Below are 26,224 nucleotides of genomic sequence, written 5' to 3'. Positions count from 1 at the left end.
TGAGAACGGAAAGTAAATGAGAAAGAAATGAATGTAAAGGTATAAACGGGAGAGGGAGAAATGGAAAAAAGAAAGAAAAGGGGTGATAGAAAATGGGTGAGAAATATAAACGGGATTTTTAAAAAAAGTAACTAAAACAAAAGAAAAATTAATTTCACGGAAGACCAGAAGGATGTAGCCAAAGGAAGGAATAAAGAAAAGAAAGAAAAGGAGTGATAGAAAATGGGTGAGAAATATAAACGGGATTTAAAAAAGAAGTAACTAAAACAAAAGAAAAAAATTTTCAGGGAAGACCAGAAGGATGGAGCCAAAGGAAGGAATAAAAATTAGAGGGAAAAGGAGTAGTAACGAGGGGGGGGGGGTGACGTTTTGTGCTTATATAGCGTAATTTGAAATTATATTTCTTTATAATTTTCTATTTATCAATCGATTTATTTTTATCTACTATTCTATCTATCTATCTATCTATATTAACATTCTTCTATAAATTTATCTATTCACTCATCTATATCTCGGTCTTTAATTATATCTATCTATATATCTACCTACCTATCTATCTACCTATCTATATATCTATCTATCTATATTACCATTCTTCTATAAATTTATCTATTCACTCATCTATATCTTGTTCTTTAATTCTATCTATCTATATATCCACCTACCTATCTATCTACCTATCTATATATATATCTATCTATCTCTCTATATTACCATTGTTCTATAAATTTATCTATTCACTCATCTATATCTACGTCTTTAATTCTAGCCTACATTTCAGTGTATTTCCCCTTTTCTCTGACTATATATTCCATATCATTTTTTCACCCATCCCTTCAGTTTTTTTCTTGTATCTCTCTATCCCCTCTTTCGTCCCTTATAAGTTATATCGATGTCAATTTTTAGATTTCAAACGAAGCCGTCCATATTTTCTTTGACAATTTAAACGTCCATTAGTATACAGTGTCATTAAGAAGGCGAAAATAATCAATGGAAGAAAAGAAGACATTGATACTGTTCTAAACAGGAGATTATAAGCCTATTCATCTAGAGACCGATAAAGGATGTATAGGTTTCAATCTGCCTGAGTACGCCGGCAAAGATTAAACAATTACTATACTGCTAACCGAAACCTTCCCGTAATCCCATTGGCTGTCTTCATTGACCAATAGAAAATTGCGTGCACTGAATAGAAAGCGGGTTAAGGCAAGCTAGTAATCCTATTGGCTATTGGCTATTGACCAATAGAAAAGTGCGTTCACAGAGCCGAATGTTGATGGGACAGGTGTCAATAATAAACATCATCATTCTGTAATAGCTTATAGAACAACGAACAAGTTCATCATCTACTCCAAACAAGCAATAATTAGCTTTTATTAAGTTTATATCAAGCTCATTATCAGAATGACCGATTTGATCATGACTGCTCATGCTTCATCGAATAGGGTTTCTTCCAAACGCCCTCGTCGTCGACGTCCGACCGTCTTCACAGATTTACAGCTGAGGATTCTGGAGACCGTGTTCAACGACAACCAGTATCCTGATATCACGACTAGAGAACAACTGGCTTCAAGTCTGCAGCTTAAAGAAGACAGAATTATGGTAAATATCATTATCATTACTGATAATACAAAGAAAACTAACTTCGCAAATCCAAAGTGTTAAGAGATCAGAGAGCAAATTGTTCCTTGGGGGGGGGGGGGGTAAAACATCGATCCTTGATAATCCAAACTTCTATCTTCATATAACGCCAGATAATTATGGATTTCATAAACGGACCACAGTATTGAGATAAATGTTGAATAAAGAAAGTAGTTCTCATCAATAAAATCATATTTTCTGAAAATATTAAAACTGTTTCACTGATCATTTCTTTCAATTTTGTTTTCTCTCCTCTCCAGGTCTGGTTTCAGAACCGTCGTGCACGTGTCCGTCGAGCCTCTCTTGTTTCATGCTCTGCTCACCAACCAGCCATTAAGAAAGACGTCTACAACCCTCGCCTTCAACCATCTAATGAAGTCGACTTGTCTGCCGTAAGCCGTAAACGGAAGACACCATGCGACGCCGATGAGGTCAACCAGACGACACCACCTACAAAGAAGTTGGGCGTCGTGTCATCCAAGTTCTCCGTCGACTTTCTCGCTAAAAGCAGTCGATCGACGTCAGAGTCAACGAATGTTTCATCGGACCCACATCTTCAATGTCATGGCGTCACTCAGCTCCACTGCACGACATCACGTGACTCAACGAAAGGCGCCACCAGTCCACTGATGTCAGTAGACTTTCTCTCTCGTAGCAGTCGCTCTCCTTCTCCCTCTAGCGCTGAGTATCTTCACCGAACACCGTCTTCTTTCTACACACCGATGGGTTATCATCCGTATGTCTTCTGCATCAACTTCTAGGCACTGACTGAATGAACTCACGAACTCTCAAACCAGAAAAAACCTTTTAATTGCTGTTATGATTCTTGCCAAGTGCAGTAATATTGACCATGTCATTACTAATGCATAAATTGTCCCTAATTTAATATTTTGCCGCACTACTGACATGAATAGCATTGGTCGAATAAAATGTTTAAATTCAACTGTAAAATATATCTTGTTATTGTTTTATATTTTGAAAGGTTAAAAATAGTCTAATGACTGATAAAGTTTATTTCTTTTTCGTAAAGGTAGCACGCGAGTCCTTATGATATACCCTCAATGTCAAATTTTCCCTTAATTTTCTTCTCACCTCATTTTGATACATCAATGAATATCTCCCTATAATTATGTATTGCTGTGAAAAGTTTTAGTCGGAAAGGCCACCTAACTACCGAAAATTGAAAGAAAGAGAGGGAAAAAGGCAAATGAAAGAAGAATATAGGAGACGTAAAAAGAAAATGAGAACGGAAAGTAAATGAGAAAGAAATGAATGTAAAGGTATAAACGGGAGAGGGAGAAATAGAAAAAAGAAAGAAAAGGAGTGATAGAAAATGGGTGAGAAAGATAAACGGGATTTAAAAAAGAAGTAACTAAAACAAAAGAAAAAGTAATTTCAGGGAAGACCAGAAGGATGGAGGCAAAGGAAGGAATAAAAATTAGAGGGAAAAGGAGTAGGAACAAAGGGGGGGTGACGTTTTGTGCTTATATAGCGTAATTTGAAATTATATTTCTTTATAATTTTCTATTCATCACTCGATTTATTTTTATCTACTATTCTATCTATCTATCTATCTATCTATATTAACATTCTTCTATAAATTTATCTATTAACTCATCTATATCGTGGTCTTTAATTCTATCTATCTATATATCTACCTACCTATCTATCTACCTATCTATATATCTATCTATCTATATTACCATTCTTCTATAAATTTATCTATTAACTCATCTATATCTACGTTTTTAATTCTAGCCTATTTTTCAGTGTATTTCCCCTTTTCTCTGACTATATATTCCATATCATTTTTTCACCAATCCCTTCAGTGTTTTTCTTGTATATCTCTATCCCCTCTTTCGTCCCTTATAAGTTATATCGATGTCAATTTTTAGATTTCAAACGAAGCCGTCCATATTTTCTTTGACAATTTAAACGTCCATTAGTATACAGTGTCATTAAGAAGGCGAAAATAATCAATGGAAGAAAAGAAGACATTGATACTGTTCTAAACAGGAGATTATAAGCCTATTCATCTAGAGACCGATAAAGGATGTATAGGTTTCAATCTGCCTGAGTACGCCGGCAAAGATTAAACAATTACTATACTGCTAACCGAAACCTTCCCGTAATCCCATTGGCTGTCTTCATTGACCAATAGAAAATTGCGTGCACTGAATAGAAAGCGGGTTAAGGCAAGCTAGTAATCCTATTGGCTATTGGCTATTGACCAATAGAAAAGTGCGTTCACAGAGCCGAATGTTGATGGGACAGGTGTCAATAATAAACATCATCATTCTGTAATAGCTTATAGAACAACGAACAAGTTCATCATCTACTCCAAACAAGCAATAATTAGCTTTTATTAAGTTTATATCAAGCTCATTATCAGAATGACCGATTTGATCATGACTGCTCATGCTTCATCGAATAGGGTTTCTTCCAAACGCCCTCGTCGTCGACGTCCGACCGTCTTCACAGATTTACAGCTGAGGATTCTGGAGACCGTGTTCAACGACAACCAGTATCCTGATATCACGACTAGAGAACAACTGGCTTCAAGTCTGCAGCTTAAAGAAGACAGAATTATGGTAAATATCATTATCATTACTGATAATACAAAGAAAACTAACTTCGCAAATCCAAAGTGTTAAGAGATCAGAGAGCAAATTGTTCCTTGGGGGGGGGGGGGTAAAACATCGATCCTTGATAATCCAAACTTCTATCTTCATATAACGCCAGATAATTATGGATTTCATAAATGGACCATAGTATTGAGATAAATGTTGAATAAAGAAAGTAGTTCTCATCAATAAAATCATATTTTCTGAAAATATTTAAACTGTTTCACTGATCATTTCTTTCAATTTGTTTTCTCTCCTCTCCAGGTCTGGTTTCAGAACCGTCGTGCACGTGTCCGTCGAGCCTCTCTTGTTTCATGCTCTGCTCACCAACCAGTCATTAAGAAAGACGTCTACAACCCTCGCCTTCAACCATCTAATGAAGTCGACTTGTCTGCCGTAAGCCGTAAACGGAAGACACCATGCGACGACGATGAGGTCAGCCAGACGACACCACCTACAAAGAAGTTGGGCGCCGTGTCATCCAAGTTCTCCGTCGACTTTCTCGCTAAAAGCAGTCGATCGACGTCAGAGTCAACGACCGTTTCATCGGACCAACATCTTCAATGTCATGGCGTCACTCAGCTCCACGGCACGACATCACGTGACTCAACGAAAGGCGCCACTAGTCCACTGATGTCAGTAGACTTTCTCTCTCGTAGCAGTCGCTCTCCTTCTCCCTCTAGCGCTGAGTATCTTCACCGAACACCGTCTTCTTTCTACACACCGATGGGTTATCATCCGTATGTCTTCTGCATCAACTTCTAGGCACTGACTGAATGAACTCACGAACTCTCAAACCAGAAAAAACCTTTTAATTGCTGTTATGATTCTTGCCAAGTGCAGTAATATTGACCATGTTATTACTAATGCATAAATTGTCCCTAATGTAATATTTTGCCGCACTACTGACATGAATAGCATTGGTCGAATAAAATGTTTAAATTCAACTGTAAAATATATCTTGTTATTGTTTTATATTTTGAAAGGTTAAAAATAGTCTAATGACTGATAAAGTTTATTTCTTTTTCGTAAAGCTAGCATGCGAGTCCTTATGATATACCCTCAATGTCAAATTTTCCCTTAATTTTCTTCTCACCTCATTTTGATACATCAATGAATATCTCCCTATAATTATGTTTTGCTGTGAAAAGTTTTAGTCGGAAAGGCCACCTAACTACCGAAAATTGAAAGAAAGAGAGGGAAAAAGGCAAATAAAAGAAGAATATAGGAGAACGTAAAAAGAAAATGTGAACGGAAAGTAAATGAGAAAGAAATGAATGTAAAGGTATAAACGGGAGAGGGAGAAATAGAAAAAAGAAAGAAAAGGAGTGATAGAAAATGGGTGAGAAAGATAAACGGGATTTAAAAAAGAAGTAACTAAAACAAAAGAAAAAGCAATTTCAGGGAAGACCAGAAGGATGGAGCCAAAGGAAGAAATAAAAATTAGAGGGAAAAGGAGTAGGAACAAAGGGGGGGGGGGTGACGTTTTGTGCTTATATAGCGTAATTTGAAATTATATTTCTTTATAATTTTCTATTTATCAATCGATTTATTTTTATCTACTATTCTATCTATCTATCTATCTATATTAACATTCTTCTATAAATTTATCTATTCACTCATCTATATCTCGGTCTTTAATTATATCTATCTATATATCTACCTACCTATCTATCTACCTATCTATATATCTATCTATCTATATTACCATTCTTCTATAAATTTATCTATTCACTCATCTATATCTTGTTCTTTAATTCTATCTATCTATATATCCACCTACCTATCTATCTACCTATCTATATATATATCTATCTATCTCTCTATATTACCATTGTTCTATAAATTTATCTATTCACTCATCTATATCTACGTCTTTAATTCTAGCCTACATTTCAGTGTATTTCCCCTTTTCTCTGACTATATATTCCATATCATTTTTTCACCCATCCCTTCAGTTTTTTTCTTGTATCTCTCTATCCCCTCTTTCGTCCCTTATAAGTTATATCGATGTCAATTTTTAGATTTCAAACGAAGCCGTCCATATTTTCTTTGACAATTTAAACGTCCATTAGTATACAGTGTCATTAAGAAGGCGAAAATAATCAATGGAAGAAAAGAAGACATTGATACTGTTCTAAACAGGAGATTATAAGCCTATTCATCTAGAGACCGATAAAGGATGTATAGGTTTCAATCTGCCTGAGTACGCCGGCAAAGATTAAACAATTACTATACTGCTAACCGAAACCTTCCCGTAATCCCATTGGCTGTCTTCATTGACCAATAGAAAATTGCGTGCACTGAATAGAAAGCGGGTTAAGGCAAGCTAGTAATCCTATTGGCTATTGGCTATTGACCAATAGAAAAGTGCGTTCACAGAGCCGAATGTTGATGGGACAGGTGTCAATAATAAACATCATCATTCTGTAATAGCTTATAGAACAACGAACAAGTTCATCATCTACTCCAAACAAGCAATAATTGGCTTTTATTAAGTATATATCAAGCTCATTATCAGAATGACCGATTTGATCATGACTGCTCATGCTTCATCGAATAGGGTTTCTTCCAAACGCCCTCGTCGTCGACGTCCGACCGTCTTCACAGATTTACAGCTGAGGATTCTGGAGACCGTGTTCAACGACAACCAGTATCCTGGTATCACGACTAGAGAACATCTGGCTTCAAGTCTGCAGCTTAAAGAAGACAGAATTATGGTAAATATCATTATCATTACTGATAATACAAAGAAAACTAACTTCGCAAATCCAAAGTGTTAAGAGATCAGAGAGCAAATTGTTCCTTGGGGGGGGGGGGTAAAACATCGATCCTTGATAATCCAAACTTCTATCTTCATATAACGCCAGATAATTATGGATTTCATAAACGGACCATAGTATTGAGATAAATGTTGAATAAAGAAAGTAGTTCTCATCAATAAAATCATATTTTCTGAAAATATTAAAACTGTTTCACTGATCATTTCTTTCAATTTTGTTTTCTCTCCTCTCCAGGTCTGGTTTCAGAACCGTCGTGCACGTGTCCGTCGAGCCTCTCTTGTTTCATGCTCTGCTCACCAACCAGCCATTAAGAAAGACGTCTACAACCCTCGCCTTCAACCATCTAATGAAGTCGACTTGTCTGCCGTAAGCCGTAAACGGAAGACACCATGCGACGCCGATGAGGTCAACAAGACGACACCACCTACAAAGAAGTTGGGCGTCGTGTCATCCAAGTTCTCCGTCGACTTTCTCGCTAAAAGCAGTCGATCGACGTCAGAGTCAACGACCGTTTCATCGGACCCACATCTTCAATGTCATGGCGTCACTCAGCTCCACTGAACGACATCACGTGACTCAACGAAAGGCGCCACCAGTCCACTGATGTCAGTAGACTTTCTCTCTCGTAGCAGTCGCTCTCCTTCTCCCTCTAGCGCTGAGTATCTTCACCGAACACCGTCTTCTTTCTACACACCGATGGGTTATCATCCGTATGTCTTCTGCATCAACTTCTAGGCACTGACTGAATGAACTCACGAACTCTCAAACCAGAAAAAAACTCTTAATTGCTGTTATGATTCTTGCCAAGTGCAGTAATATTGACCATGTTATTACTAATGCATAAATTGTCCCTAATGTAATATTTTGCCGCACTACTGACATGAATAGCATTGGTCGAATAAAATGTTTAAATTCAACTGTAAAATATATCTTGTTATTGTTTTATATTTTGAATGTACATAATTAACTTTGCTGAAAGGTTAAAAATAGTCTAATGACTGATAAAGTTCATTTGTTTTTCGTAAAGCTAGCATGCGAGTCCTTATGGTATACACTCAATGTCAAATTTTCCCTTAATTTTCTTCTCACCTCATTTTGATACATCAATGAATATCTCCCTACAATTATGTCTTGCTGTGAAAAGTTTTAGTCGGAAAGGCCACCGAACTACCGAAAATTGAAAGAAAGAGAGGGAAAAAGGCGAATAAAAGAAAAATATAGGAGACGTAAAAAGAAAATGAGAACGGAAAGTAAATGAGAAAGAAATGAATGTAAAGGTATAAACGGGAGAGGGAGAAATGGAAAAAAGAAAGAAAAGGAGTGATAGAAAATGGGTGAGAAATATAAACGGGATTTTTAAAAAAAGTAACTAAAACAAAAGAAAAATTAATTTCACGGAAGACCAGAAGGATGTAGCCAAAGGAAGGAATAAAGAAAAGAAAGAAAAGGAGTGATAGAAAATGGGTGAGAAATATAAACGGGATTTAAAAAAGAAGTAACTAAAACAAAAGAAAAAAATTTTCAGGGAAGACCAGAAGGATGGAGCCAAAGGAAGGAATAAAAATTAGAGGGAAAAGGAGTAGTAACGAGGGGGGGGGGGGGTGACGTTTTGTGCTTATATAGCGTAATTTGAAATTATATTTTTTTATAATTTTCTATTTATCAATCGATTTATTTTTATCTACTATTCTATCTATCTATCTATCTATATTAACATTCTTCTATAAATTTATCTATTCACTCATCTATATCTCGGTCTTTAATTATATCTATCTATATATCTACCTACCTATCTATCTACCTATCTATATATCTATCTATCTATATTACCATTCTTCTATAAATTTATCTATTCACTCATCTATATCTTGTTCTTTAATTCTATCTATCTATATATCCACCTACCTATCTATCTACCTATCTATATATATATCTATCTATCTCTCTATATTACCATTGTTCTATAAATTTATCTATTCACTCATCTATATCTACGTCTTTAATTCTAGCCTACATTTCAGTGTATTTCCCCTTTTCTCTGACTATATATTCCATATCATTTTTTCACCCATCCCTTCAGTTTTTTTCTTGTATCTCTCTATCCCCTCTTTCGTCCCTTATAAGTTATATCGATGTCAATTTTTAGATTTCAAACGAAGCCGTCCATATTTTCTTTGACAATTTAAACGTCCATTAGTATACAGTGTCATTAAGAAGGCGAAAATAATCAATGGAAGAAAAGAAGACATTGATACTGTTCTAAACAGGAGATTATAAGCCTATTCATCTAGAGACCGATAAAGGATGTATAGGTTTCAATCTGCCTGAGTACGCCGGCAAAGATTAAACAATTACTATACTGCTAACCGAAACCTTCCCGTAATCCCATTGGCTGTCTTCATTGACCAATAGAAAATTGCGTGCACTGAATAGAAAGCGGGTTAAGGCAAGCTAGTAATCCTATTGGCTATTGGCTATTGACCAATAGAAAAGTGCGTTCACAGAGCCGAATGTTGATGGGACAGGTGTCAATAATAAACATCATCATTCTGTAATAGCTTATAGAACAACGAACAAGTTCATCATCTACTCCAAACAAGCAATAATTGGCTTTTATTAAGTATATATCAAGCTCATTATCAGAATGACCGATTTGATCATGACTGCTCATGCTTCATCGAATAGGGTTTCTTCCAAACGCCCTCGTCGTCGACGTCCGACCGTCTTCACAGATTTACAGCTGAGGATTCTGGAGACCGTGTTCAACGACAACCAGTATCCTGATATCACGACTAGAGAACATCTGGCTTCAAGTCTGCAGCTTAAAGAAGACAGAATTATGGTAAATATCATTATCATTACTGATAATACAAAGAAAACTAACTTCGCAAATCCAAAGTGTTAAGAGATCAGAGAGCAAATTGTTCCTTGGGGGGGGGGGGGGGGGGGGTAAAACATCGATCCTTGATAATCCAAACTTCTATCTTCATATAACGCCAGATAATTATGGATTTCATAAACGGACCATAGTATTGAGATAAATGTTGAATAAAGAAAGTAGTTCTCATCAATAAAATCATATTTTCTGAAAATATTAAAACTGTTTCACTGATCATTTCTTTCAATTTTGTTTTCTCTCCTCTCCAGGTCTGGTTTCAGAACCGTCGTGCACGTGTCCGTCGAGCCTCTCTTGTTTCATGCTCTGCTCACCAACCAGCCATTAAGAAAGACGTCTACAACCCTCGCCTTCAACCATCTAATGAAGTCGACTTGTCTGCCGTAAGCCGTAAACGGAAGACACCATGCGACGCCGATGAGGTCAACAAGACGACACCACCTACAAAGAAGTTGGGCGTCGTGTCATCCAAGTTCTCCGTCGACTTTCTCGCTAAAAGCAGTCGATCGACGTCAGAGTCAACGACCGTTTCATCGGACCCACATCTTCAATGTCATGGCGTCACTCAGCTCCACTGAACGACATCACGTGACTCAACGAAAGGCGCCACCAGTCCACTGATGTCAGTAGACTTTCTCTCTCGTAGCAGTCGCTCTCCTTCTCCCTCTAGCGCTGAGTATCTTCACCGAACACCGTCTTCTTTCCACACACCGATGGGTTATCATCCGTATGTCTTCTGCATCAACTTCTAGGCACTGACTGAATGAACTCACGAACTCTCAAACCAGAAAAAAACTCTTAATTGCTGTTATGATTCTTGCCAAGTGCAGTAATATTGACCATGTTATTACTAATGCATAAATTGTCCCTAATGTAATATTTTGCCGCACTACTGACATGAATAGCATTGGTCGAATAAAATGTTTAAATTCAACTGTAAAATATATCTTGTTATTGTTTTATATTTTGAATGTACATAATTAACTTTGCTGAAAGGTTAAAAATAGTCTAATGACTGATAAAGTTCATTTGTTTTTCGTAAAGCTAGCATGCGAGTCCTTATGGTATACACTCAATGTCAAATTTTCCCTTAATTTTCTTCTCACCTCATTTTGATACATCAATGAATATCTCCCTACAATTATGTCTTGCTGTGAAAAGTTTTAGTCGGAAAGGCCACCGAACTACCGAAAATTGAAAGAAAGAGAGGGAAAAAGGCGAATAAAAGAAAAATATAGGAGACGTAAAAAGAAAATGAGAACGGAAAGTAAATGAGAAAGAAATGAATGTAAAGGTATAAACGGGAGAGGGAGAAATGGAAAAAAGAAAGAAAAGGAGTGATAGAAAATGGGTGAGAAATATAAACGGGATTTTTAAAAAAAGTAACTAAAACAAAAGAAAAATTAATTTCACGGAAGACCAGAAGGATGTAGCCAAAGGAAGGAATAAAGAAAAGAAAGAAAAGGAGTGATAGAAAATGGGTGAGAAATATAAACGGGATTTAAAAAAGAAGTAACTAAAACAAAAGAAAAAAAATTTCAGGGAAGACCAGAAGGATGGAGCCAAAGGAAGGAATAAAAATTAGAGGGAAAAGGAGTAGTAACGAGGGGGGGGGGGGGGGGTGACGTTTTGTGCTTATATAGCGTAATTTGAAATTATATTTCTTTATAATTTTCTATTTATCAATCGATTTATTTTTATCTACTATTCTATCTATCTATCTATCTATATTAACATTCTTCTATAAATGTATCTATTCACTCATCTATATCTCGGTCTTTAATTATATCTATCTATATATCTACCTACCTATCTATCTACCTATCTATATATCTATCTATCTATATTACCATTCTTCTATAAATTTATCTATTCACTCATCTATATCTTGTTCTTTAATTCTATCTATCTATATATCCACCTACCTATCTATCTACCTATCTATATATATATCTATCTATCTCTTTATATTACCATTGTTCTATAAATTTATCTATTCACTCATCTATATCTACGTCTTTAATTCTAGCCTACATTTCAGTGTATTTCCCCTTTTCTCTGACTATATATTCCATATCATTTTTTCACCCATCCCTTCAGTTTTTTTCTTGTATCTCTCTATCCCCTCTTTCGTCCCTTATAAGTTATATCGATGTCAATTTTTAGATTTCAAACGAAGCCGTCCATATTTTCTTTGACAATTTAAACGTCCATTAGTATACAGTGTCATTAAGAAGGCGAAAATAATCAATGGAAGAAAAGAAGACATTGATACTGTTCTAAACAGGAGATTATAAGCCTATTCATCTAGAGACCGATAAAGGATGTATAGGTTTCAATCTGCCTGAGTACGCCGGCAAAGATTAAACAATTACTATACTGCTAACCGAAACCTTCCCGTAATCCCATTGGCTGTCTTCATTGACCAATAGAAAATTGCGTGCACTGAATAGAAAGCGGGTTAAGGCAAGCTAGTAATCCTATTGGCTATTGGCTATTGACCAATAGAAAAGTGCGTTCACAGAGCCGAATGTTGATGGGACAGGTGTCAATAATAAACATCATCATTCTGTAATAGCTTATAGAACAACGAACAAGTTCATCATCTACTCCAAACAAGCAATAATTGGCTTTTATTAAGTATATATCAAGCTCATTATCAGAATGACCGATTTGATCATGACTGCTCATGCTTCATCGAATAGGGTTTCTTCCAAACGCCCTCGTCGTCGACGTCCGACCGTCTTCACAGACTTACAGCTGAGGATTCTGGAGACCGTGTTCAACGACAACCAGTATCCTGATATCACGACTAGAGAACATCTGGCTTCAAGTCTGCAGCTTAAAGAAGACAGAATTATGGTAAATATCATTATCATTACTGATAATACAAAGAAAACTAACTTCGCAAATCCAAAGTGTTAAGAGATCAGAGAGCAAATTGTTCCTTGGGGGGGGGGGTAAAACATCGATCCTTGATAATCCAAACTTCTATCTTCATATAACGCCAGATAATTATGGATTTCATAAACGGACCATAGTATTGAGATAAATGTTGAATAAAGAAAGTAGTTCTCATCAATAAAATCATATTTTCTGAAAATATTAAAACTGTTTCACTGATCATTTCTTTCAATTTTGTTTTCTCTCCTCTCCAGGTCTGGTTTCAGAACCGTCGTGCACGTGTCCGTCGAGCCTCTCTTGTTTCATGCTCTGCTCACCAACCAGCCATTAAGAAAGACGTCTACAACCCTCGCCTTCAACCATCTAATGAAGTCGACTTGTCTGCCGTAAGCCGTAAACGGAAGACACCATGCGACGCCGATGAGGTCAACCAGACGACACCACCTACAAAGAAGTTGGGCGTCGTGTCATCCAAGTTCTCCGTCGACTTTCTCGCTAAAAGCAGTCGATCGACGTCAGAGTCAACGACCGTTTCATCGGACCCACATCTTCAATGTCATGGCGTCACTCAGCTCCACTGAACGACATCACGTGACTCAACGAAAGGCGCCACCAGTCCACTGATGTCAGTAGACTTTCTCTCTCGTAGCAGTCGCTCTCCTTCTCCCTCTAGCGCTGAGTATCTTCACCGAACACCGTCTTCTTTCTACACACTGATGGGTTATCATCCGTATGTCTTCTGCATCAACTTCTAGGCACTGACTGAATGAACTCACGAACTCTCAAACCAGAAAAAAACTCTTAATTGCTGTTATGATTCTTGCCAAGTGCAGTAATATTGACCATGTTATTACTAATGCATAAATTGTCCCTAATGTAATATTTTGCCGCACTACTGACATGAATAGCATTGGTCGAATAAAATGTTTAAATTCAACTGTAAAATATATCTTGTTATTGTTTTATATTTTGAATGTACATAATTAACTTTGCTGAAAGGTTAAAAATAGTCTAATGACTGATAAAGTTCATTTGTTTTTCGTAAAGCTAGCATGCGAGTCCTTATGGTATACACTCAATGTCAAATTTTCCCTTAATTTTCTTCTCACCTCATTTTGATACATCAATGAATATCTCCCTATAATTATGTCTTGCTGTGAAAAGTTTTAGTCGGAAAGGCCACCGAACTACCGAAAATTGAAAGAAAGAGAGGGAAAAAGGCGAATAAAAGAAAAATATAGGAGACGTAAAAAGAAAATGAGAACGGAAAGTAAATGAGAAAGAAATGAATGTAAAGGTATAAACGGGAGAGGGAGAAATGGAAAAAAGAAAGAAAAGGAGTGATAGAAAATGGGTGAGAAATATAAACGGGATTTAAAAAAAAAGTAACTAAAACAAAAGAAAAATTAATTTCACGGAAGACCAGAAGGATGTAGCCAAAGGAAGGAATAAAGAAAAGAAAGAAAAGGAGTGATAGAAAATGGGTGAGAAATATAAACGGGATTTAAAAAAGAAGTAACTAAAACAAAAAAAAAAAAATTCAGGGAAGACCAGAAGGATGGAGCCAAAGGAAGGAATAAAAATTAGAGGGAAAAGGAGTAGTAACGAGGGGGGGGGGGGGTGACGTTTTGTGCTTATATAGCGTAATTTGAAATTATATTTCTTTATAATTTTCTATTTATCAATCGATTTATTTTTATCTACTATTCTTTCTATCTATCTATCTATCTATATTACCATTCTTCTATAAATTTATCTATTAACTCATCTATATCTCGGTCTTTAATTCTATCTATCTATATATCTACCTACCTATCTATCTACCTATCTATATATCTATCTATCTATATTACCATTCTTCTATAAATTTATCTATTCACTCATCTATATCTTGTTCTTTAATTCTATCTATCTATATATCTACCTACCTATCTATATATCTATCTATCTATCTATCTCTCTATATTACCATTGTTCTATAAATTTATCTATTCACTCATCTATATCTACGTCTTTAATTCTAGCCTACATTTCAGTGTATTTCCCCTTTTCTCTGACTATATATTCCATATCATTTTTTCACCCATCCCTTCAGTTTTTTTCTTGTATCTCTCTATCCCCTCTTTCGTCCCTTATAAGTTATATCGATGTCAATTTTTAGATTTCAAACGAAGCCGTCCATATTTTCTTTGACAATTTAAACGTCCATTAGTATACAGTGTCATTAAGAAGGCGAAAATAATCAATGGAAGAAAAGAAGACATTGATACTGTTCTAAACAGGAGATTATAAGCCTATTCATCTAGAGACCGATAAAGGATGTATAGGTTTCAATCTGCCTGAGTACGCCGGCAAAGATTAAACAATTACTATACTGCTAACCGAAACCTTCCCGTAATCCCATTGGCTGTCTTCATTGACCAATAGAAAATTGCGTGCACTGAATAGAAAGCGGGTTAAGGCAAGCTAGTAATCCTATTGGCTATTGGCTATTGACCAATAGAAAAGTGCGTTCACAGAGCCGAATGTTGATGGGACAGGTGTCAATAATAAACATCATCATTCTGTAATAGCTTATAGAACAACGAACAAGTTCATCATCTACTCCAAACAAGCAATAATTGGCTTTTATTAAGTATATATCAAGCTCATTATCAGAATGACCGATTTGATCATGACTGCTCATGCTTCATCGAATAGGGTTTCTTCCAAACGCCCTCGTCGTCGACGTCCGACCGTCTTCACAGATTTACAGCTGAGGATTCTGGAGACCGTGTTCAACGACAACCAGTATCCTGATATCACGACTAGAGAACATCTGGCTTCAAGTCTGCAGCTTAAAGAAGACAGAATTATGGTAAATATCATTATCATTACTGATAATACAAAGAAAACTAACTTCGCAAATCCAAAGTGTTAAGAGATCAGAGAGCAAATTGTTCCTTGGGGGGGGGGGGGGGTAAAACATCGATCCTTGATAATCCAAACTTCTATCTTCATATAACGCCAGATAATTATGGATTTCATAAACGGACCATAGTATTGAGATAAATGTTGAATAAAGAAAGTAGTTCTCATCAATAAAATCATATTTTCTGAAAATATTAAAACTGTTTCACTGATCATTTCTTTCAATTTTGTTTTCTCTCCTCTCCAGGTCTGGTTTCAGAACCGTCGTGCACGTGTCCGTCGAGCCTCTCTTGTTTCATGCTCTGCTCACCAACCAGCCATTAAGAAAGACGTCTACAACCCTCGCCTTCAACCATCTAATGAAGTCGACTTGTCTGCCGTAAGCCGTAAACGGAAGACACCATGCGACGCCGATGAGGTCAACAAGACGACACCACCTACAAAGAAGTTGGGCGTCGTGTCATCCAAGTTCTCCGTCGACTTTCTCGCTAAAAGCAGTCGATCGACGTCAGAGTCAACGACCGTTTCATCGGACCCACATCTTCAATGTCATGGCGTCACTCAGCTCCACTGAACGACATCACGTGACTCAACGAAAGGCGCCACCAGTCCACTGATGTCAGTAGACTTTCTCTCTCGTAGCAGTCGCTCTCCTTCTCCCTCTAGCGCTGAGTATCTTCACCGAACACCGTCTTCTTTCCACACACCGATGGGTTATCATCCGTATGTCTTCTGCATCAACTTCTAGGCACTGACTGAATGAACTCACGAACTCTCAAACCAGAAAAAAACTCTTAATTGCTGTTATGATTCTTGCCAAGTGCAGTAATATTGACCATGTTATTACTAATGCATAAATTGTCCCTAATGTAATATTTTGCCGCACTACTGACATGAATAGCATTGGTCGAATAAAATGTTTAAATTCAACTGTAAAATATATCTTGTTATTGTTTTATATTTTGAATGTACATAATTAACTTTGCTGAAAGGTTAAAAATAGTCTAATGACTGATAAAGTTCATTTGTTTTTCGTAAAGCTAGCATGCGAGTCCTTATGGTATACACTCAATGTCAAATTTTCCCTTAATTTTCTTCTCACCTCATTTTGATACATCAATGAATATCTCCCTACAATTATGTCTTGCTGTGAAAAGTTTTAGTCGGAAAGGCCACCGAACTACCGAAAATTGAAAGAAAGAGAGGGAAAAAGGCGAATAAAAGAAAAATATAGGAGACGTAAAAAGAAAATGAGAACGGAAAGTAAATGAGAAAGAAATGAATGTAAAGGTATAAACGGGAGAGGGAGAAATGGAAAAAAGAAAGAAAAGGAGTGATAGAAAATGGGTGAGAAATATAAACGGGATTTTTAAAAAAAGTAACTAAAACAAAAGAAAAATTAATTTCACGGAAGACCAGAAGGATGTAGCCAAAGGAAGGAATAAAGAAAAGAAAGAAAAGGAGTGATAGAAAATGGGTGAGAAATATAAACGGGATTTAAAAAAGAAGTAACTAAAACAAAAGAAAAAAATTTTCAGGGAAGACCAGAAGGATGGAGCCAAAGGAAGGAATAAAAATTAGAGGGAAAAGGAGTAGTAACGAGGGGGGGGGGGGTGACGTTTTGTGCTTATATAGCGTAATTTGAAATTATATTTCTTTATAATTTTCTATTTATCAATCGATTTATTTTTATCTACTATTCTATCTATCTATCTATCTATATTAACATTCTTCTATAAATGTATCTATTCACTCATCTATATCTCGGTCTTTAATTATATCTATCTATATATCTACCTACCTATCTATCTACCTATCTATATATCTATCTATCTATATTACCATTCTTCTATAAATTTATCTATTCACTCATCTATATCTTGTTCTTTAATTCTATCTATCTATATATCCACCTACCTATCTATCTACCTATCTATATATATATCTATCTATCTCTCTATATTACCATTGTTCTATAAATTTATCTATTCACTCATCTATATCTACGTCTTTAATTCTAGCCTACATTTCAGTGTATTTCCCCTTTTCTCTGACTATATATTCCATATCATTTTTTCACCCATCCCTTCAGTTTTTTTCTTGTATCTCTCTATCCCCTCTTTCGTCCCTTATAAGTTATATCGATGTCAATTTTTAGATTTCAAACGAAGCCGTCCATATTTTCTTTGACAATTTAAACGTCCATTAGTATACAGTGTCATTAAGAAGGCGAAAATAATCAATGGAAGAAAAGAAGACATTGATACTGTTCTAAACAGGAGATTATAAGCCTATTCATCTAGAGACCGATAAAGGATGTATAGGTTTCAATCTGCCTGAGTACGCCGGCAAAGATTAAACAATTACTATACTGCTAACCGAAACCTTCCCGTAATCCCATTGGCTGTCTTCATTGACCAATAGAAAATTGCGTGCACTGAATAGAAAGCGGGTTAAGGCAAGCTAGTAATCCTATTGGCTATTGGCTATTGACCAATAGAAAAGTGCGTTCACAGAGCCGAATGTTGATGGGACAGGTGTCAATAATAAACATCATCATTCTGTAATAGCTTATAGAACAACGAACAAGTTCATCATCTACTCCAAACAAGCAATAATTGGCTTTTATTAGGTATATATCAAGCTCATTATCAGAATGACCGATTTGATCATGACTGCTCATGCTTCATCGAATAGGGTTTCTTCCAAACGCCCTCGTCGTCGACGTCCGACCGTCTTCACAGATTTACAGCTGAGGATTCTGGAGACCGTGTTCAACGACAACCAGTATCCTGATATCACGACTAGAGAACATCTGGCTTCAAGTCTGCAGCTTAAAGAAGACAGAATTATGGTAAATATCATTATCATTACTGATAATACAAAGAAAACTAACTTCGCAAATCCAAAGTGTTAAGAGATCAGAGAGCAAATTGTTCCTTGGGGGGGGGGTAAAACATCGATCCTTGATAATCCAAACTTCTATCTTCATATAACGCCAGATAATTATGGATTTCATAAACGGACCATAGTATTGAGATAAATGTTGAATACAGAAAGTAGTTCTCATCAATAAAATCATATTTTCTGAAAATATTAAAACTGTTTCACTGATCATTTCTTTCAATTTTGTTTTCTCTCCTCTCCAGGTCTGGTTTCAGAACCGTCGTGCACGTGTCCGTCGAGCCTCTCTTGTTTCATGCTCTGCTCACCAACCAGCCATTAAGAAAGACGTCTACAACCCTCGCCTTCAACCATCTAATGAAGTCGACTTGTCTGCCGTAAGCCGTAAACGGAAGACACCATGCGACGCCGATGAGGTCAACCAGACGACACCACCTACAAAGAAGTTGGGCGTCGTGTCATCCAAGTTCTCCGTCGACTTTCTCGCTAAAAGCAGTCGATCGACGTCAGAGTCAACGACCGTTTCATCGGACCCACATCTTCAATGTCATGGCGTCACTCAGCTCCACTGAACGACATCACGTGACTCAACGAAAGGCGCCACCAGTCCACTGATGTCAGTAGACTTTCTCTCTCGTAGCAGTCGCTCTCCTTCTCCCTCTAGCGCTGAGTATCTTCACCGAACACCGTCTTCTTTCTACACACTGATGGGTTATCATCCGTATGTCTTCTGCATCAACTTCTAGGCACTGACTGAATGAACTCACGAACTCTCAAACCAGAAAAAAACTCTTAATTGCTGTTATGATTCTTGCCAAGTGCAGTAATATTGACCATGTTATTACTAATGCATAAATTGTCCCTAATGTAATATTTTGCCGCACTACTGACATGAATAGCATTGGTCGAATAAAATGTTTAAATTCAACTGTAAAATATATCTTGTTATTGTTTTATATTTTGAATGTACATAATTAACTTTGCTGAAAGGTTAAAAATAGTCTAATGACTGATAAAGTTCATTTGTTTTTCGTAAAGCTAGCATGCGAGTCCTTATGGTATACACTCAATGTCAAATTTTCCCTTAATTTTCTTCTCACCTCATTTTGATACATCAATGAATATCTCCCTATAATTATGTCTTGCTGTGAAAAGTTTTAGTCGGAAAGGCCACCGAACTACCGAAAATTGAAAGAAAGAGAGGGAAAAAGGCGAATAAAAGAAAAATATAGGAGACGTAAAAAGAAAATGAGAACGGAAAGTAAATGAGAAAGAAATGAATGTAAAGGTATAAACGGGAGAGGGAGAAATGGAAAAAAGAAAGAAAAGGAGTGATAGAAAATGGGTGAGAAATATAAACGGGATTTAAAAAAAAAGTAACTAAAACAAAAGAAAAATTAATTTCACGGAAGACCAGAAGGATGTAGCCAAAGGAAGGAATAAAGAAAAGAAAGAAAAGGAGTGATAGAAAATGGGTGAGAAATATAAACGGGATTTAAAAAAGAAGTAACTAAAACAAAAAAAAAAAAATTCAGGGAAGACCAGAAGGATGGAGCCAAAGGAAGGAATAAAAATTAGAGGGAAAAGGAGTAGTAACGAGGGGGGGGGGGTGACGTTTTGTGCTTATATAGCGTAATTTGAAATTATATTTCTTTATAATTTTCTATTTATCAATCGATTTATTTTTATCTACTATTCTTTCTATCTATCTATCTATCTATATTACCATTCTTCTATAAATTTATCTATTAACTCATCTATATCTCGGTCTTTAATTCTATCTATCTATATATCTACCTACCTATCTATCTACCTATCTATATATCTATCTATCTATATTACCATTCTTCTATAAATTTATCTATTCACTCATCTATATCTTGTTCTTTAATTCTATCTATCTATATATCTACCTACCTATCTATATATCTATCTATCTATCTATCTCTCTATATTACCATTGTTCTATAAATTTATCTATTCACTCATCTATATCTACGTCTTTAATTCTAGCCTACATTTCAGTGTATTTCCCCTTTTCTCTGACTATATATTCCATATCATTTTTTCACCCATCCCTTCAGTTTTTTCTTGTATCTCTCTATCCCCTCTTTAGTCCCTTATAAGTTATATCGATGTCAATTTTTAGATTTCTTACGAAGCCGTCCATATTTTCTTTTACAATTTAAACTTCCATTAGTATACAGTGTCATTAAGAAGGCGAAAATAATCAATGGAAGAAAAGAAGACATTGATACTGTTCTAAACAGGAGATTATAAGCCTATTCATCTAGAGACCGATAAAGGATGTAGTTTGAATAGGTTTCAATCTGACTGAGTACGCCGGCAAAGATTAAACAATTACTATACTGCTAACTGAAACCTTCCCGTAATCCCATTGGCTGTCTTCATTGACCAATAGAAAATTGCGTGCACTGAATAGAAAGCGGATTAAGGCAAGCTAGTTATCCTATTGGCTATTGGCTATTGACCAATAGAAAAGTGCGTTCACAGAGCCGAATGTTGATGGGACAGGTGTCAATAATAAACATCATCATTCTGTAATAGCTTATAGAACAACGAACAAGTTCATCATCTACTCCAAACAAGCAATAATTAGCTTTTATTAAGTTTATATCAAGCTCATTATCAGAATGACCGATTTGATCATGACTGCTCATGCTTCATCGAATAGGGTTTCTTCCAAACGCCCTCGTCGTCGACGTCCGACCGTCTTCACAGATTTACAGCTGAGGATTCTGGAGACCGTGTTCAACGACAACCAGTATCCTGATATCACGACTAGAGAACAACTGGCTTCAAGTCTGCAGCTTAAAGAAGACAGAATTATGGTAAATATCATTATCATTACTGATAATACAAAGAAAACTAACTTCGCAAATCCAAAGTGTTAAGAGATCAGAGAGTAAATTGTTCCTGGGGGGGGGGGGGGGGTAAAACATCGATCCTTGATAATCCAAACTTCTATCTTCATATAACGCCAGATAATTATGGATTTCATAAACGGACCATAGTATTGAGATAAATGTTGAATAAAGAAAGTAGTTCTCATCAATAAAATCATATTTTCTGAAAATATTAAAACTGTTTCACTGATCATTTCTTTCAATTTTGTTTTCTCTCCTCTCCAGTTCTGGTTTCAGAACCGTCGTGCACGTGTCCGTCGAGCCTCTCTTGTTTCATGCTCTGCTCACCAACCAGTCATTAAGAAAGACGTCTACAACCCTCGCCTTCAACCATCTAATGAAGTCGACTTGTCTGCCGTAAGCCGTAAGCGGAAGACACCATGCGACGCCGATGAGGTCAACCAGACGACACCACCTACAAAGAAGTTGGGCGTCGTTTCATCCAAGTTCTCCGTCGACTTTCTCGCTAAAAGCAGTCGATCGACGTCAGAGTCAACGACCGTTTCATCGGACCCACATCTTCAATGTCATGGCGTCACTCAGCTCCACTGCACGACATCACATGACTCAACGAAAGGCGCCACCAGTCCACTGATGTCAGTAGACTTTCTCTCTCGTAGCAGTCGCTCTCCTTCTCCCTCTAGCGCTGAGTATCTTCACCGAACACCGTCTTCTTTCTACACACCGATGGGTTATCATCCGTATGTCTTCTGCATCAACTTCTAGGCACTGACTGAATGAACTCACGAACTCTCAAACCAGAAAAAACATTTTAATTGCTGTTATGATTCTTGCCAAGTGCAGTAATATTGACCATGTTATTACTAATGCATAAATTGTCCCTAATGTAATATTTTGCCGCACTACTGACATGAATAGCATTGGTCGAATAAAATGTTTAAATTCAACTGTAAAATATATCTTGTTATTGTTTTATATTTTGAATGTACATAATTAACTTTTCTGAAAGGTTAAAAATAGTCTAATGACTGATGAAGTTTATTTGTTTTTCGTAAAGCTAGCATGCGAGTCCTTATGATATACCATCAATGTCAAATTTTCCCTTAATATTCTTCTCAACTCATTTTGATACATCAATGAATATCTCCCTATAATTATGTCTTGCTGTGAAAAGTTTTAGTCGGAAAGGCCACCTAACTACCGAAAATTGAAAGAAAGAGAGGGAAAAAGGCGAATAAAAGAAGAATATAGGATACGTAAAAAGAAAATGAGAACGGAAAGTAAATGAGAAAGAAATGAATGTAAAGGTATAAACGGGAGAGGGAGAAATAGAAAAAAGAAAGAAAAGGAGTGATAGAAAATGGGTGAGAAATATAAACGGGATTTAAAAAAGAAGTAACTAAAACAAAAGAAAAAGTAATTTCAGGGAAGACCAGAAGGATGGAGCCAAAGGAAGGAATAAAAATTAGAGGGAAAAGGAGTAGGAACAAAGGGGGGGGAGGGTGACGTTTTGTGCTTATATAGCGTAATTTGAAATTATATTTCTTTATAATTTTCTATTTATCAATCGATTTATTTTTATCTACTATTCTATCTATCTATCTATCTATATTACCATTCTTCTATAAATTTATCTATTCACTCATCTATATCTCGGTCTTTAATTCTATCTATCTATATATCTACCTACCTATCTATATATCTATCTCTCTATATTACCATTGTTCTATAAATTTATCTATTCACTCATCTATATCTCGGTCTTTAATTCTATCTATCTATATATCTACCTACCTATCTATCTACCTATCTATATATCTATCTATCTATATTACCATTCTTCTATAAATTTATCGATTCACTCATCTATATCTTGGTCTTTAATTCTATCTATCTATATATCTACCAACCTATCTATCTACCTATCAATATATCTATCTATCTATCTATCTCTCTATATTACCATTGTTCTATAAATTTATCTATTCACTCATCTATATCTACGTCTTTTAATTCTAGCCTACATTTCAGTGTATTTCCCCTTTTCTCTGACTATATATTCCATATCATTTTTTCACCCATCCCTTCAGTTTTTTCTTGTATCTCTCTATCCCCTCTTTCGTCCCTTATAAGTTATATCGATGTCAATTTTTAGATTTCAAACGAAGCCGTCCATATTTTCTTTTACAATTTAAACTTCCATTAGTATACAGTGTCATTAAGAAGGCGAAAATAATCAATGGAAGAAAAGAAGACATTGATACTGTTCTAAACAGGAGATAATAAGCCTATTCATCTAGAGACCGATAAAGGATGTAGTTTGAATAGGTTTCAATCTGACTGAGTACGCCGGCAAAGATTAAACAATTACTATACTGCTAACTGAAACCTTCCCGTAATCCCATTGGCCGTCTTCATTGACCAATAGAAAATTGCGTGCACTGAATAGAAAGCGGGTTAAGGCAAGCTAGTAATCCTATTGGCTATTGGCTATTGACCAATAGAAAAGTGCGTTCACAGAGCCGAATGTTGATGGGACAGGTGTCAATAATAAACATCATCATTCTGTAATAGCTTATAGAACAACGAACAAGTTCATCATCTACTCCAAACAAGCAATAATTAGCTTTTATTAAGTTTATATCAAGCTCATTATCAGAATGACCGATTTGATCATGACTGCTCATGCTTCATCGAATAGGGTTTCTTCCAAACGCCCTCGTCGTCGACGTCCGACCGTCTTCACAGATTTACAGCTGAGGATTCTGGAGACCGTGTTCAACGACAACCAGTATCCTGATATCACGACTAGAGAACAACTGGCTTCAAGTCTGCAGCTTAAAGAAGACAGAATTATGGTAAATATCATTATCATTACTGATAATACAAAGAAAACTAACTTCGCAAATCCAAAGTGTTAAGAGATCAGAGAGCAAATTGTTCCTTGGGGGGGGGGGGGGGTAAAACATCGATCCTTGATAATCCAAACTTCTATCTTCATATAACGCCAGATAATTATGGATTTCATAAACGGACCACAGTATTGAGATAAATGTTGAATAAAGAAAGTAGTTCTCATCAATAAAATCATATTTTCTGAAAATATTAAAACTGTTTCACTGATCATTTCTTTCAATTTTGTTTTCTCTCCTCTCCAGGTCTGGTTTCAGAACCGTCGTGCACGTGTCCGTCGAGCCTCTCTTGTTTCATGCTCTGCTCACCAACCAGTCATTAAGAAAGACGTCTACAACCCTCGCCTTCAACCATCTAATGAAGTCGACTTGTCTGCCGTAAGCCGTAAACGGAAGACACCATGCGACGCCGATGAGGTCAACCAGACGACACCACCTACAAAGAAGTTGGGCGTCGTGTCATCCAAGTTCTCCGTCGACTTTCTCGCTAAAAGCAGTCGATCGACGTCAGAGTCAACGACCGTTTCATCGGACCCACATCTTCAATGTCATGGCGTCACTCAGCTCCACTGCACGACATCACGTGACTCAACGAAAGGCGCCACCAGTCCACTGATGTCAGTAGACTTTCTCTCTCGTAGCAGTCGCTCTCCTTCTCCCTCTAGCGCTGAGTATCTTCACCAAACACCGTCTTCTTTCTACACACCGATGGGTTATCATCCGTATGTCTTCTGCATCAACTTCTAGGCACTGACTGAATGAACTCACGAACTCTCAAACCAGAAAAAACCTTTTAATTGCTGTTATGATTCTTGCCAAGTGCAGTAATTTTGACCATGTTATTACTAATGCATAAATTGTCCCTAATGTAATATTTTGCCGCACTACTGACATGAATAGCATTGGTCGAATAAAATGTTTAAATTCAACTGTAAAATATATCTTGTTATTGTTTTATATTTTGAATGTACATAATTAACTTTTCTGAAAGGTTAAAAATAGTCTAATGACTGATGAAGTTTATTTGTTTTTCGTAAAGCTAGCATGCGAGTCCTTATGATATACCATCAATGTCAAATTTTCCCTTAATATTCTTCTCAACTCATTTTGATATATCAATGAATATCTCCCTATAATTATGTCTTGCTGTGAAAAGTTTTAGTCGGAAAGGCCACCTAACTACCGAAAATTGAAAGAAAGAGAGGGAAAAAGGCGAATAAAAGAAGAATATAGGAGACGTAAAAAGAAAATGAGAACGGAAAGTAAATGAGAAAGAAATGAATGTAAAGGTATAAACGGGAGAGGGAGAAATAGAAAAAAGAAAGAAAAGGAGTGATAGAAAATGGGTGAGAAATATAAACGGGATTTAAAAAAAAAGTAACTAAAACAAAAGAAAAAGTAATTTCAGGGAAGACCAGAAGGATGGAGCCAAAGGAAGGAATAAAAATTAGAGGGAAAAGGAGTAGGAACAAAGGGGGGGGGGGTGACGTTTTGTGCTTATATAGCGTAATTTGAAATTATATTTCTTTATAATTTTCTATTTATCAATCGATTTATTTTTATCTACTATTCTATCTATCTATCTATCTATCTATCTATATTACCATTCTTCTATAAATTTATCTATTCACTCATCTATATCTTGGTCTTTAATTCTATCTATCTATCTATATATCTACCTACCTATCTATCTACCTATCTATATATCTATCTATCTATATTACCATTCTTCTATAAATTTATCTATTAACTCATCTATATC

The 26,224-nt window shown here is 36.2% G+C and overlaps 5 protein-coding genes and 4 pseudogenes across 5 annotated transcripts; all 9 read left to right on the top strand.

Moving 5' to 3' along the window:
• Positions 1 to 1,287: 1,287 nt before the first annotated feature.
• Positions 1,288 to 2,451, top strand: LOC129273971 (diencephalon/mesencephalon homeobox protein 1-like). The gene is made up of 2 exons (XM_064095785.1): positions 1,288 to 1,602; positions 1,902 to 2,451. The coding sequence occupies exons 1-2, from the start codon at positions 1,405 to 1,407 to the stop codon at positions 2,400 to 2,402; spliced, it is 699 nt and encodes a 232-aa protein (XP_063951855.1). The 5' UTR covers positions 1,288 to 1,404; the 3' UTR covers positions 2,403 to 2,451.
• A 1,466-nt stretch (positions 2,452 to 3,917) lies between these two features.
• On the top strand, positions 3,918 to 5,220 carry LOC129283425 (diencephalon/mesencephalon homeobox protein 1-like). Its single transcript, XM_064095783.1, has 2 exons — positions 3,918 to 4,232; positions 4,530 to 5,220. The coding sequence occupies exons 1-2, from the start codon at positions 4,035 to 4,037 to the stop codon at positions 5,028 to 5,030; spliced, it is 699 nt and encodes a 232-aa protein (XP_063951853.1). The 5' UTR covers positions 3,918 to 4,034; the 3' UTR covers positions 5,031 to 5,220.
• A 1,582-nt stretch (positions 5,221 to 6,802) lies between these two features.
• Positions 6,803 to 7,831, top strand: LOC129283660 (uncharacterized; annotated as a pseudogene).
• A 1,876-nt stretch (positions 7,832 to 9,707) lies between these two features.
• LOC135153203 (visual system homeobox 1-like) lies at positions 9,708 to 10,743 on the top strand (annotated as a pseudogene).
• Positions 10,744 to 12,410: 1,667 nt separating this feature from the next.
• On the top strand, positions 12,411 to 13,553 carry LOC135153274 (homeobox protein MIXL1-like). The gene is made up of 2 exons (XM_064095782.1): positions 12,411 to 12,806; positions 13,103 to 13,553. Exons 1-2 carry the CDS (start codon positions 12,609 to 12,611, stop codon positions 13,427 to 13,429), a joined length of 525 nt encoding a protein of 174 aa, XP_063951852.1. The 5' UTR covers positions 12,411 to 12,608; the 3' UTR covers positions 13,430 to 13,553.
• Positions 13,554 to 15,522: 1,969 nt separating this feature from the next.
• LOC135155956 (visual system homeobox 1-like) lies at positions 15,523 to 16,553 on the top strand (annotated as a pseudogene).
• A 1,856-nt stretch (positions 16,554 to 18,409) lies between these two features.
• On the top strand, positions 18,410 to 19,456 carry LOC135153273 (diencephalon/mesencephalon homeobox protein 1-like; annotated as a pseudogene).
• Positions 19,457 to 21,212: 1,756 nt separating this feature from the next.
• LOC129273922 (diencephalon/mesencephalon homeobox protein 1-like) lies at positions 21,213 to 22,505 on the top strand. Its single transcript, XM_064095781.1, has 2 exons — positions 21,213 to 21,514; positions 21,815 to 22,505. Exons 1-2 carry the CDS (start codon positions 21,317 to 21,319, stop codon positions 22,313 to 22,315), a joined length of 699 nt encoding a protein of 232 aa, XP_063951851.1. The 5' UTR covers positions 21,213 to 21,316; the 3' UTR covers positions 22,316 to 22,505.
• A 1,588-nt stretch (positions 22,506 to 24,093) lies between these two features.
• On the top strand, positions 24,094 to 25,252 carry LOC135153272 (diencephalon/mesencephalon homeobox protein 1-like). Its single transcript, XM_064095780.1, has 2 exons — positions 24,094 to 24,408; positions 24,709 to 25,252. Exons 1-2 carry the CDS (start codon positions 24,211 to 24,213, stop codon positions 25,207 to 25,209), a joined length of 699 nt encoding a protein of 232 aa, XP_063951850.1. The 5' UTR covers positions 24,094 to 24,210; the 3' UTR covers positions 25,210 to 25,252.
• The last annotated feature ends 972 nt before the right edge of the window (positions 25,253 to 26,224 follow it).

Source organism: Lytechinus pictus, chromosome 2, assembly GCF_037042905.1.
Source record: "Lytechinus pictus isolate F3 Inbred chromosome 2, Lp3.0, whole genome shotgun sequence".
NCBI lineage: Eukaryota > Metazoa > Echinodermata > Echinoidea > Temnopleuroida > Toxopneustidae > Lytechinus > Lytechinus pictus.
The sequence above is the reverse complement of the archived record's forward strand: the minus strand, read 5'-3'. Positions and strand labels throughout refer to the sequence as shown.